General features: G+C 36.7%; 1 protein-coding gene across 1 annotated transcript; it reads right to left on the bottom strand.

Annotated features, from left to right (window-relative positions):
* Nucleotides 1-785: 785 nt before the first annotated feature.
* On the bottom strand, nucleotides 786-8640 carry LOC105463395 (olfactory receptor 10G9). Its single transcript, XM_071075760.1, has 2 exons — nucleotides 3935-8640; nucleotides 786-3559 (listed from the first exon to the last, which is right to left on the bottom strand). The coding sequence occupies exon 2, from the start codon at nucleotides 3532-3534 to the stop codon at nucleotides 2599-2601; it is 936 nt and encodes a 311-aa protein (XP_070931861.1). The 5' UTR covers nucleotides 3535-3559; nucleotides 3935-8640; the 3' UTR covers nucleotides 786-2598.
* Between the last annotated feature and the right edge of the window lie 5544 nt (nucleotides 8641-14184).

Here is a 14184-nt window from a genome sequence, read left to right as displayed (position 1 = left end):
AACTTTTTAGAATCTTTATTCATTGTTTTTTTTTGTGGTAATAGTCTTTATCTTATTGACTTATCTGAAGTTTTACAAATTGAAAACACTATTTGTTTTTTATTGTAAGGTAAAATGTACTTTGAAGTTTATCATCACTTAAATACTTTTTAAGTTTGCATAGATATTTTTACTGTTCTAGGAAATTTTATAAATTGATTCTAGTATGTTTTCTGATATTGGTATTTTGCTTTAAAGGAATGTTCTTGGTCAAGTGCGGTGGCTCACGCCTGTAATCCCAGTATATTTGGAGCCAAGGCAGGTGGATCGCTTAAGCCCAGGAGTTGGAGACCAGCATGGGCAACATGGTGAAACCCTGTCTCTACAAAAACTACACAAATTAACCAAGTATGGTGGTGGGTGCCTGTAGTCCCAGCTACTCAGGAGTCTGAGGTGGGAGGATCACTTGAGCCTGGGAGGCCAAGGTTGCAGTGAGTTGAGGTGACACCACAGCACTCCAGCCTGCACAACAGAGTCAGACCCTGTCAAAATAAAAAATAAAAATAAAAAAATGGAGACCATTTTCTTATACACAAGTTTATCAGTATTCACTTATGTAATATTTAATGTTTTAAGTTTTTTCCTTCATTTAAATCTTTACTTCATCTAAAATTAATTTTACTTTATATGTGACATAAGGATGTTTTTATTTTCTATATAATTTGGGATTATATAATTTGGGATTATAGCTGTAATTACGTCATTAACTGAAATTTTTTTTAAGGAATTTGGTTTAAGTTCCCAATTATTTTTGTATTCTCTTTTACACTCTATATATTAACCTCTAGTTTTATTATATTATCATCAAAGAAAATGAGTGGCAAAATTTCTATTTCAAAATGTAATAACTTTAGTCTCGTGTATTATTTTTGTGATTAGCTTCCTCTGTTTGTTTCTTTTCTTTAAGAATATGTTTTTAATTACTTTTTTTCCAAGAGGGTTTTGCACTCCTATAAAATCTCTTACATAAATAACTGTCAGACAGTCCACCACATTCATATCTCCTATCTACTATAATTGAGTCTTTTATGTGTCTAGTATGACACAGGGTCAAGACTAAATTTTTTATTCTGAATACTCAGATACCTGAACATAATTTATTGAAGAAAGCAATCTTGCTTTATTGCTCGGCAGTGTTATCTTCGTCATACAAATATGTATCAGTCTATTTCTGTATGCTGTATTACAATTTTCTATTTGTCTAACCCCGTACAAATACGACACTCCTGAGATACCGTAGCTTTGTCACAAGTTTTGATAACTAGTGTTGTCAATATTTCAGTTAAGTTTTATGTCTTCAAGATAATATTGACCATTTTGGGATTTATTCAATCCACACTTTAGGATCCACACGTCCATTGCTGTAAAATCAAATGCTGGGATTTTACTTGGAATAGTATTGAATGTATAGATCTATTTGAATAGAATTGGAATTTTAAAAATATGAGTCTCTGTGTGCCCGTTGTAATCTTAAATTCGTTCAGGAAATGTTATATTTATCTGAAAATATTTTATTTCTATTGTCGTGGTCTTACACATGTTACTTAAAATTAAATTCAGCTCTGGGTTTCTCATCCTTAGCACTATCAACATTTTGGCCATAAGCTTTGTTGTGAGGGTCTCTCCTGTGCACTGTGGAATGTTTAATACCCCTGACCTCTAGTCACTAGATGCCAGCGCCTGTGACAAGGAAGAATATTTCCAGACATTACCAAATGTACTGGGGGACAAAACAGCCCCAAGTGATCTAGATATTTAAGAGATTTAATGTTTTATATTGAATCTTAACAAACATAAAAAAATGGGTGTTAGTGATAAGTACATAAACTATTATATATGTAGCTGTAGATCATACATTATCATTGCTGGATGATAATCTATTCTGTGAACACACAATTTCTATTTGATTCACTGATAATATTTAAATATTAATAGCTTGCTATTTTTGCCCATTAAAAATAGTGTTTCTAGAAATGTTTTCAGATACGTATATGTAAATAGACAGATACATATGCATACATAAATATGTGAAAATCTGTATGTTCAATAGGCTAAATGTTGCATACTTTCTTTTGTATACATGTTTGGATTTGTATATACAAATACATTAAAACCAAAAAGAAATTTGAACAGCTACAACCACAATTAGAAAAATGACCTCAAATATTTGTTGCTATTTTTGAACAATGTCTCCATAATGGTAAATTGTTAAGTTTGTGTGCACAAGAAATCAAACAAAACACAAAAGCTTTTTATCAAGTTGTAAACATGAATGACTCGACCATCTATCTTGGAGATTCGATTAAAATATTTTTTTAAATTAATATGAACCTATTGATGAGAAATGAATCAATAAATCAGAATATAAGCATATTCCTCATAAATACAAGTCTAGCTGTGATGTTAAAACTCTCTTAGAAAATTTGTGGAAGAATTATAACTGTGCAGGTGTTTTGGAATAATGTTTAACACTGAGAACTATACATATAATCAATTTCACATGAATAACTAAATTATATTACTATTTTAAAACAAACTAGTGTATCTACTTCCTAGTATCTATTCTTCCTGAGAATATGCTACTTTGTCTCTCAGTTTCAACACAGCTTTCTTCACTTCCTTGTTCCTTAGGGTGTACACTACAGGGTTGAGAAGTGGTGTTAGCACAGTGTAGAAAACGGCCACAACTCCATCCATGACGTCCCTGGAACCTGGTCTCAGGTAAATGACAACACAGGGAACAAAAAAGCAAAGGACCACGATACAGTGGGAGGCACAGGTCTGAAAGGCTCTGAGTCTCCCCTCTGAGGTGCGGATCCGCAGGATGGAACAGACAAGGGACACATAGGACAGCACTATCAGGAGAAAGCAGCCCAAGGCCACTACCCCAATGTTCACAAAGATGACCATCTCATTGGCTGAGGTGTCTGCACAGGCCAGTTTCAGGATGGGCAGTGCGTCACAGAAGTAGTGCTGGATCCAGTTGGGTCCACAGTAGGGCAAATGGAAAGTCAATATGGTCTGGACAGCAGAGTGCAGGGAGCCACTGAGCCAAGTGCTGGTGGCCAAGAGGGCACACCTGCTCCCACTCATCATGCGGGTGTACCTGAGCGGGTAACTGATGGCCAGGTAGCGATCATAGGACATGACCGTGTAGAGGAAACACTCGGTGCTCCCCAGGAAGTGGAAAAAGTAGAGTTGAGCCACACAGCTGTGGAAGGAGATAGTCCTCCCGCTTGGAGACACCAAAGTCATCAGCATTTTGGGCACCGTGACAGTGGAGAACCACATGTCAATGAAGGACAGGTTGGTGAGGAAGGAGTACATGGGGGTGTGGAGGTGAGAATCCACCCTGATCACCAGCAGGATGAGGAGGTTCCCCAGCACAGTGAGCACATAAACCACCAGGAAGATTCCAAAGAGTGGGGCGTCCAGCGCTGGGGCATGAGGAAGGCCCATGAGGATGAACTCAGTCACGAGGCTGGTGTTAGACATTTCTCCTCACCCTTGGTCTCTCACCCTTTGGGGATATAAAGAGCACCCAGCATTTACCAATTAATTGATAACTGAGAATCCATTCTCTATGTGAACACCAGGTAGACAATTTGGAGTTTTCCTGGACTTTACTTTTTACAAAGCTTCCTTCATAAAGCTAATGAAGTGATTTCCTAGTTTCTCTCTCTCTCTCTCTCTCTCTCTCTCTCTCTCTCTCTCTCTGTGTGTGTGTGTGTGTGTATGTGTGTGTCACATGTCACACACATGTCACACACACATACACACAGAGAGAGAGAGACACGTGCAGAATAAATTAGAAGAAACACATTGTCTAGATTTCAATGGGTGTATAAATTACCACAAACTTACTGGCATAAAACATGCAAATTTATTGTCTCACCTTCTCTGTGGGTCAGGGTCAGGTCAGCTGGGTTCCTCGTTCAGGGTCTCACCAGGTTTTAATCAACGTATCACCAGGGGCTGCAATCTCATCTGAGTCTGGGAATCATCTTCCAACCTTAAGGGGGTTGTGTGCATGATTCAATTCCTTGTAGTTTTAGGCCTGAGGTCCCAGTTTTCTTGCTGTTTGTTGGCAGGACATATCACTGTCAGCTTATAGTGGTCACCCTAGGTCCTAGAAAGTCCTAGCTACTTGGTCTTCTTAGAACACGACAGGCTACTTCTTTGAAACCAACAAGATAAACTCTCTCCAGTTTGCTATAACAAAATGTTATATAATGTTATGTAATGCAGTCAAAGGGGTGATATCTCATCTTATTAACAGGTCCCAGGCATACTCAAAAAAGGTTATTAAATAGAAAGTGTATACCAATGGGCAAGAGTCTTGAAGGCTGCTTGGAATTCTACCCACCACATTCTATTTTTGCTGCTTGCTCATGGGAAAACTTAAAAAAAAAAAAACACGAAGAATTTAATCATTAGTAGCAAGGAATATTTGAAAACTGAACAGTACAAGTAAATCATTTTCTAGTTTCCTCTTATGTTATTTGGCATTACTAACATCACCTGCCTCACTGAGAAATTATAAGCATTAAATAAGATGATACATTTAAAGCACGAAGTACTGTGACTGGCAGGTAATAACTGCTCAATAAATGACAGTGAGTCTTACCACATTGTGCCTTGCGGCAGTATTACAGAATTGCTGTTTTTGATCTTAGAGAGAAAGAGAGTACATATATTCTTTTAGTGTTTTCAGAGCATCCTTCTGAATCTAAGAGCTAGGTCTTTTTGTACTATCGTATGCCTGATACTGTTATTGATGTCCTCACTGCTGCCTGCTTTTAAAGGGCTTCTCCTAGGTCTCTCAGAGCAGGTAAGAATCTCAGCATAACTCTGTAGTGGGATTCCCACATCCTCCCACCTCCCAAATGATCCAGAGAGCACCAAGCTTCATGCATGACTTTCCCCACCCCCATTTCTGTTACCCTAGAACACTTCCTATGTGATTCTGAGAACATGGCATTCATATGTGCTCTCCCAAACACAACCTACTGGGTAGGTGCCAGCTGTCTTGCGTACTCCTCCTACCCTAGGTTTCTAAATATATTCCAACATTAACTTTGTCAGATATCACATGTTGGCCCCCCACCATCTTCCTCTACTCCTCATTCTCACAAATCCAGGTAATGAATGATCTCACAAAAGAAGACCATTCCATCAAGTCTGTGCCTCTTAATTAAGACCTAGAACCTGAGACAGGAAAAAATGGACCAATGCAAGAAGAGGGGCCTATGTCACCTTGATGTCAAGAGAAGCTGGGATTCTGTATAATGGAAATTGAGGCAGAAGTAAAATTTTTTACTTCATACAAAATGTTGTATTAGTTCAGGATTCTTACTGATTGTTCAGTAGGAGAACACTATGAAACTTGTTCATCAATATAAGAGAAACTATAGTCTCTGCTCTTCTCAAAGCCCAGAGGAAATACCTCCAGGGAATATGGCTTAAGCTACATTAAAATAAGGTTTGTCAAATATGTAAATAAATAGCAGAAAGGAGGCTCCTGTAATCACCAGCATGCATATCAGAACTTTTAAAATGGAACCAGCATTACTTTGAAATTTCTACGGTACCAAGAGGACCAATCCGCAGCAGAGCTTCATGATCGGTTTTGATGGAATGTGAAAATGCTCATCCCATGAAGTCTAACGTAGCCTGAGATCTAAAGCAAGAGTTTCAATCCACAGGGTCAATGTTTGACTTGAATATTGGTGTATAGTAGTATATGTAGTGACTTTGTCTCTATCCATCTGTCTATCTAACTATCTAACTGATTTTATAACAAAGTCTTAACAATTCTCTAATTGTCTGAATGGAAGTTTGAGATAAAAGAGGGAAAGCGAGAAAATAAGTTAAATCTACATTTCTAAGAACTCACCTTATAGTATGTGATTCATTTCAATAGTAAAACTCATCTGAGTTTTTGCCCCAGTTTGTCACTTTCCATATGCTGGGTACAGGTGCCAAGTTTGCAAGATACCACTCACAGAACAGATACATGGTGTTAAGAAAGAGTGGTCCCTTTCTATTCAAGGACCAAACTCGTGGAAGTGCAGGGAATGCAAATGAACATGGGTAGGAACTTAACTTGATTTATGTCTCAGAAGATGGAATTGCTCTTGGGATTTTGAGTTCCCTTGATGAGCACAAAACAACAGGAAGAGACCGATGGAAAGTTCCTCAGAAGCATGCATGCATTTCCTTAGTGCTTCTTATTTGAACCCTCCTGAGAAGAGCCCAGCGTCTTTCTGGAACCCATATTTATACATATGAAGAAAGAAGGAGGACTGACTTATTCTTTTCCCTCACCAGTAATTGAGAGACACTCCCAACTGCTCACTCTCAACTCAAAATTTTCCATGATCCATATCGATCCTGGAAAATTTGTTGGTGCTCTCCAGTTCAGCCTCACTGTCTCATTCACCATCTTTGCATGGTGGTTCAAAAGATCCAAACTCCCGAACTTTTTCTGTTGTTTACAGTTCCAGGGTGGCTTTTCCCCAGAGATCTACCTACCTAACATAATTATATCCCAATTGTGTAGTAATCATGAGATATTATAGCTGTCATAATTTTCATTGCTTTTACAAGCCTGAATAAACACTTTTGATATTTCATGTGCACATCTCCTTTTGAAGATTAACTTTTTAGAATCTTTATTCATTGCTTTTTTTGTGGTAATAGTTTTTATCTTATTGATTTATCTGAAGTTTTACAAATTGAAAACATTAATTTGTGTTTCACTGTAAGGTAAAATGTACTTTCAAATTTATCACCATTTAAATATTTTTAAATTTGTATAGATATGTTTACTGTTCTAGGAAATTTTATAAATTAATTTACTATGTTTTCTGATGTCAGCATTTTAGTAGGATTTTATTGGCCAATCTTGGTGGCTCACACCTATAATCCCAGCACTTTGGGAGGCCAAGGCAGGCAGATCACTTGAGCCCATGAGTTGGAGACCAACCTGGGCTCCAACATGGTGAAACCCTGTCTCTACAAAAAATACAAAAATTAGCTAGCCATGGTGGTGAGTGACTATAGACCCAGCTACTCAGGAGGCTGAGGTGGGAGGATCACTGGAGCCTAAGAGACCAAGGTTACAGTGAGCCGAGATGGTGCTACAGCACTCCAGCCTGAGCAACAGAGCCAGACCCTATCTCAAAAACAAACAAGCAAACAAACAAAAAACAAAACCGTCGTCTTGCACACAGGTTTATCAGTTTTCACTTACGTAATATTTAGTGCTTTAAGGTTTTTTTCCTTCATTTAAATCTTTACTTCATCTGAAATTAATTTTATTTTATGGGTGACATAAGGATGTTTTTATTTTCTATATAATTTGAGATTATAGTTGTAATTACCTCATTAACTGAAGTGGGTTTCTTCTTAAAAAATTAGGTTTACGTTCCCAATTATGTTTGTATTCTCTGTTATACTTTGCTTATTAACCTCTAGTTTTATTATATTATCAACACAGAAAATGAGTGGCAAAATTTCGATTTTAAAATGTAATGACTTTAGTCTCATGTATTATTTTTATGGTTGGCTTCCTCTGTTTGTTTATTTTATTTAATTTTTTTTTGCAAAAAATGCATATCATCACTGGTCATTAGAGAAATGCAAATCAAAACCACAATGAGATACCATCTCATGCCAGCTAGAATGGCAATCATTAAAAAGTCAGGAAACAACAGATGCTGGAGAGGATGTGGAGAAATAGGAATGCTTTTACAGTCGGTGGGAGTGTAAATTAGTTCAACCATTGTGGAAGACAGTGTGGTGATTCCTCAAGGATCTAGAACTAGAAACACCATTTGACCCAGCAATCCCATTACTGGGTATATACCCAAAGGGTTATAAATCCTGCTACTATAAAGACACATGCACACATATGTTTATTGCAGCATTGTTCACAATAGTAAAGACTTGGAACCAACCCAAATTTCCATCAATGATAGACTGGATAAAGAAAATGTGGCACATATACATCATGGAATACTATGCAGCCATAAAAAAGGATGAGTTGATGTTCTTTGTAGGGACATGGATGAAACTGGAAACTATCATCCTCAGCAAAGTAACACAAGAAGAGAAAACCAAACACCGCATGTTCTCACTCATAAGTGGGAGTTGAACAATGAGAACATATGGACACAGGGAGGGGAACATCACACACCAGGACCTTTGCGGGGTGGAGGGCTAGGGGAGGGATGGCATTAGGAGAAATACCTAATGTAACCAGCAAGTTGATGGGTGCAGCAAACCAACATGGCACATGTATACCTATGTAACAAACCTGCACGTTGTGCACATGTACACCAGAACTTAAAATACAACAATAAAAAATAAATTTAAAATATATTTTTAAATTAATTTTTTTCCAAGAAGATTTTACATTACTAAAAAGTCTCTTACCTAAACAAATGTCATACAGTTCACCACATTTATATCTCCTATCTACTATAATTGAGTTTTTTATGTGTATAGTATGAAATAGGATCTTAACAAACATAAAAAAATACATGCAAATATATGAAGTGCATAAACCATTACATATGTAGTGGTAGATCATTCATTATCATTGCTGGATAGTAATATATTCTGTGAATAACAATTTCTGGCCAGAACTTCCAAAAATTATTCCAAAAAATAATTTTTTTATTCTCAATACCCGGATACCCCAAAATAATTTATTGAAGAAAGCAATCATGCTTTATTGCTTTGCAGTGTCATCTTTGTCATACGTATATGCATCAGTCTATTTCTTTACCCTGTATTCATTTCCATTTTTCTATTTGTCTAGCCTCATACAAAAACAACACTCTCTGAGTTACTACAGCTTTGCCACAAGTTCTGATAACGAGTGTTGTCAATCTTTCAGTTATCCTTTATTTCTTCAAGAGAGTCTTGACGATTTTGGGCCTCATTCCATTTCAGTCCACACTTTAAAATCCATGTGTCCATAGCTGCAAAATCAAACGCTGGGATTTTATTTGGAATAGTATCAAATCTATAGATCAATTTGAAAAAACGGGCATTTTTAAAATATGAACCTCCATGTGCACTTTATAATCCTAGATTCATTCAGCAAACTTTATGTTTATCTGAAAATATTTTATTTCTATTGTCGTGGTCTTAGACATGTTACATAAAATTAAATTCAGCTTCGGTTTCTCATCCTCAGCACTATCGATATTTTGGCCATGATAAGATTTGTTGTGAGGGTCTCTCCAGTGCATTGTGGAATGTTTAACTCCCCTGACCTGTAGCCACTAGATGCCAGTGCCTGTGACAAGCAAGAATGTTTCTAGACATTGCCAAGTGAACTGGGAGACAAAACAGCCCCAAGTAATCTAGATATTTAAGATATTTAATTTTTTATATTGGATCTTAACAAACATAAAAAATGGGTGCAAATATATAAAGTGCATAAACCATTACATATGTAGTGGTAGATCATTCATTATCATTGCTGGATAGTAATCTATTCTGTGAATAACAATTTCTGGCCAGAACTTCCAACACTATGTTGAATAGGAGTGGTGAGAGAGGGCATCCCTGTCTTGTGCCAGTTTTCAAGGGGAATGCTTCCAGTTTTTGTCCATTCAGTATGATATTGGCTGTGGGTTTGCCATAAATAGCTCTTATTATTTTGAGATATGTTCCATCAATGCTGCATTTATTGAGAGTTTTTAGCATGAAGGGCTGTTGAATTTTGTCAAAGGCCTTTTCTGCATCTATTGAGATAATCATGTGGTTTTTGTCTCTGGTTCTGTTTATATGCTGGATTACATTTATTGATTTGCATATCTTGAACCAGCATTGCATCCCAGGGATGAGGCCCACTTGATCATGGTGGATAAGATTTTTGATGTGCTGCTGGATTCGGTTTGCCAGTATTTTATTGAGGATTTTTGCATTGATATTCATCAAGTATATTGGTCTAAAATTCTCTTTTTTTGTTGTGTCTCTGCCAGGCTTTGGTATCAGGATGATGTTGGCTTCATAAAATGAGTTACGGAGGATTCCCTCTTTTTCTGTTGATTGGAATAATTTCAGAAGGAATGGTACCAGCTCCTCCTTGTACCTCTGGTAGAATTCGGCTGTGAATTTGTCAGGTCCTGGACTTTTTTTGGTTGGTAGGCTATTAATTATTGCCTCAATTTCAGAGCCTTTTATTGGTCTATTCAGGGATTCAACTTCTTCCTGGTTTAGTCTTGGGAGAGTGTATCTGTCCAGAAATTTATCCATTTCTTCTAGGTTTTCTGGTTTATTTGTGTAGAGGTGTTTATAGTATTATCTGATGGTAGTTTGTATTTCTATGGGGTTGGTGGTGATATCCCCTTTATCATTTTTTATTGCAACATACCCCCTGTTCTAAAGCTCGCCTGTACAGGCAGCACCATTAATGAGCTAGTCATGCTTGCCAACATTGGCATCGTGGCTGCAGGCTGCCTGATCCTCATCATTATTTCCTGCGTCTTCATCGCGGCAGCTGTGTTGCCCATCTGCACAGCCCAGGGTGGGCAGCGGGCCTTCTCCACCTGCACTGCCCACCTCACTGTGGTGCTCCTGTACTACGTGCCACCTGTCTGTATCTACCTGCAGCCTCACTCCAGTGAGTCAGGAGCTGGGGCCCCTGCGATCTTCTACACAATCATAACTCCAATGCTCAACCCATTCATTTACACTTTGCGGAACAAGGAGGTGAAGCATGCTCTGCATAGGCTTTTGTGCAGCAACTTCTGAGAGTCTACAGCAGGTAGCCCACCCCCATAGTCTGTGCTATCAAAACTCACAATTTGCCTGCCAGGAAAGCAGCTATTCACATCTCAAAATGAGTAGGGAAAATCATTCAGGTGGAAATCAGAATAACGGAGTTGCAACTCAGCCACACACTTGCCCCCGGCTTTGGCCAAATGGTCTACCTCACTCTCCCCATCACAAACACTTCATCTAGAAAATGGGAAGACTGGTTTAGATGATGTCTAGAGTCTCTCCAAAATCTAAGTTCTATGACTCAGAGGTATGTGAAATGCTGTTCATATCCTCATTTGTATTAATAAATGATTGTTTTATTTTTTATGAAATAACTTTATTAAATGCATAAAACATATTAAAGAATACTGTAAACAAAAGTATAAAATACAATGAAAGGAACCTTTGTATATGTATTTCCCAGCAAGAAGAAACCACATTTTTTAAAATGATAAAATACAAGGAGAAAAGTGACTTATCCAAGGTAACTTAGAAAGTGACATGATCTTTATTCTCCCACTCAAGGTAGTATATAATTAAGGCCACACTGAGAGATAGAAATAACATGGGCTTTGGTGTCAATTGAACCTACCAGTATTCTAATCCGGATCCAACCAGTCCTAGCTGTAGAATTTTGCACAAATGTCATAATTGGAGTTTTAGTCTCCACTTTTAAGAGTAAGATTTAAAATAATTGCTTTGTAAGAATGAGGTCTAAATAAAATAATTATATTAAGTGTCAGGTAAAATAGGTGCTCCAGTTTCTTACTAAGCCGGCTGAAGAAATCAAAGAGAGCTTATCATACAAGCTAAGATTCAAATTGTTTCTGAAGGATTAGCAAGGTTTTAATACCTTAATTGAATTTATAGGGCAACTATGAAAGAAAGGGCATTTCTAGACTCCAAAATTATAAAAGATAACTCAAGGTTTTAGTTATAGCAACTTACCATACAAGAGGAAGGAGTTGGTTATAGTCACCAAAACTATTCTATAAAATGAAAATGTCCTTGAATGCCAATCTAAAGAACTCAGATTATGCCCTAGGCGTCCTACCTGTTTATTTTTCCTCCTCCTTGTCATCTATAGAAATACCTTTATCCTGAGAAGCCACTTCTTTAAATGCTAAACCATGAGATAAATTAGAAAAGAATACAACAATATCCCAAATAATTTTCTTTCATGTGTGCCTTGTTCTTGATCCTAGGGGAAAGCATTTAATTTTGCAGGATATTTGCTAGGTTAGGTGTAGGATTTTCATAGATGTCCTTCATCAGGTTGAGGAAGTCCCCTTTTACTTCTAAATTATTGAGAGTTTTTATTAATGGATGCTGGCTATTGTCCACTGCTTTTTCTCCATCTGCTGACATGGTCATATAATTTTTCTTTAAGTCTGTTAATATGGTGACTTGCAATGTTTGATTTTCAACATTAAACCAATCTGCATTCCTAGAATGAACCCCAGTTGTCTTCATGTATTATCCTTTTACATATTGTTGAATTTGATATGCCAGAAGTTTGGTAAGTATTTTTGTATGTATGCTCTTGAGAGATGCTGGCTTATATTTTTGTCTACTTTGGGTATCAGAATAATAGCGTCTTCATTAACTGAGATGGTAAGTATTCTAAACTCTTCAATTTTTGGTAACTGGTATTATATCTTTCCTTAAATGTTTGATACAAAATTATTAATAGATTGTTCTCATACACTGTACTTCTTCTTATACAACTTTTTAAAACTCCACAATATATTGTTATTGTGGGTTTTTTGTTCTGAATAAGTCATTATTTTTAAAAGATATTAAGTAATAAAAATTTTGTTTTATCATGAAATTCACCTAAAGGCCCATCAATGATAGACTGGATAAAAGAAAATCTAGTACATATACAACATGGAATACTACACAGCCATAAAAAAGAATAAGATCATGTCCTTTGCATCATGTCCTTTGGAGCAACATAGATGGAGATAGAGGACGTTATCCTAAGCAAACTAATACAGGAGTGAAAAACCATATATATATATATACACACACCACATGTTCTCACTTATAAGTTGAAGCTAAACATTTAGTACACATAAACACAAAGAAGGAAATAACAGATACTGGGGCCTACTTGAAGGTGGAGGGTAGGGGGAGGATGAAAAATGAAAAACTACCTATCAAGTACTATGCACACTACCTGGGTGACAAAATAATCTGTACATTAAACTCCCGTGACATGCAATTTACCTATATAACAAAGCTATACATGGAACCCTGAACCTAAAATACAAGTTTTTCTAAAAAAGAAATATTTCACTTTTTTTAAAAAAGAAACTAAAAAAAGAGAAAATGGCTTTATATTTACCCATCTAGTTATCATTTCTGGTAACCTTTATTTATTTTTGTATATACAAGTTATGATATAGTATTATTTTCTAATGTCATGAACACTTTTTAATATCTATACCACCTCTTACCCTGGAAGTCTGCTGGTGATGAATTCTTTTAATTTTGTTATTTCTGTAAAAGTCTTAATTTTACATTCATTTATTATTACACTTTTATTTTTGATAAATGTAGATTTACAGGTAGTTGTAAGAAATTACACAAAGAGAACATCAGGAAGATGGCAGGAGTTTCCAGCACTTGTCCTAATATGAAAAACATCAATTTTAGCAAGTATTCACATATGAAAATACCTTCACAAGAACTAAAGAATCCATGTGACAGCACCTGAGTGAAGCACAGAAATAAGAAGGTAGGAAGGACAGCTTTACATCATCCATGTCACCCTTCCCCCAACTCCAGACAGCACAGGAATGAGAGATTCTCATTGTGGGGAAGGAGAGTGATGAAAGCCCCAGACCTGTCCATGGACCTGTGCACCAGGACCAGCCCAGTAAACCCCAGCATCAGGCCAGCCCATATAGTCTCAAGCTTCAGGTTCATCCCCACAGATGCAGACTTCAGACCCACACCAGTTAGCAGAATGAAGAATAATAAGTTCAGAGCAGAAATGGATGAAATAGGGACTAAAATATATTAAAAAGATCAGTGAAGCCATAGTCATTTTTTTGAAAAGATACACAAAAAAACCTTTAGCAAGGTTTTCTTTAAAAAAGACTCAAGTAAAATTATAAATGAAAGAGAAGATACAACTGATACTGCAGAAGTACAAAGGATCATAAGAGACTATCATGAACAAGATCAAATAATAATCAAATAATAAAGATAATAATATCAAATTAGATATTATAACCTAGAAAAAAATTGATTTCCAGAAACATACAACCTATCAAGATTGAATCATAGGCCAGGCACAGTGGCTCATGACTGCAATCCTAGCACTTTGGGAAGCCAAGATGGTCAGATTGCTTA

The sequence above is a fragment of the Macaca nemestrina genome, chromosome 12 (genome assembly GCF_043159975.1).
Source record: "Macaca nemestrina isolate mMacNem1 chromosome 12, mMacNem.hap1, whole genome shotgun sequence".
NCBI lineage: Eukaryota > Metazoa > Chordata > Mammalia > Primates > Cercopithecidae > Macaca > Macaca nemestrina.
Note: the sequence above shows the minus strand (reverse complement) of the source record. Positions and strands in the feature narration are given on the sequence as shown.

Excerpts from the sequence above, each read along its gene's own strand:
- LOC105463395 (XM_071075760.1), bottom strand. The coding sequence starts at position 3,534 with ATGTCTAACACCAGCCTCGTGACTGAGTTCATCCTCATGGGCCTTCCT.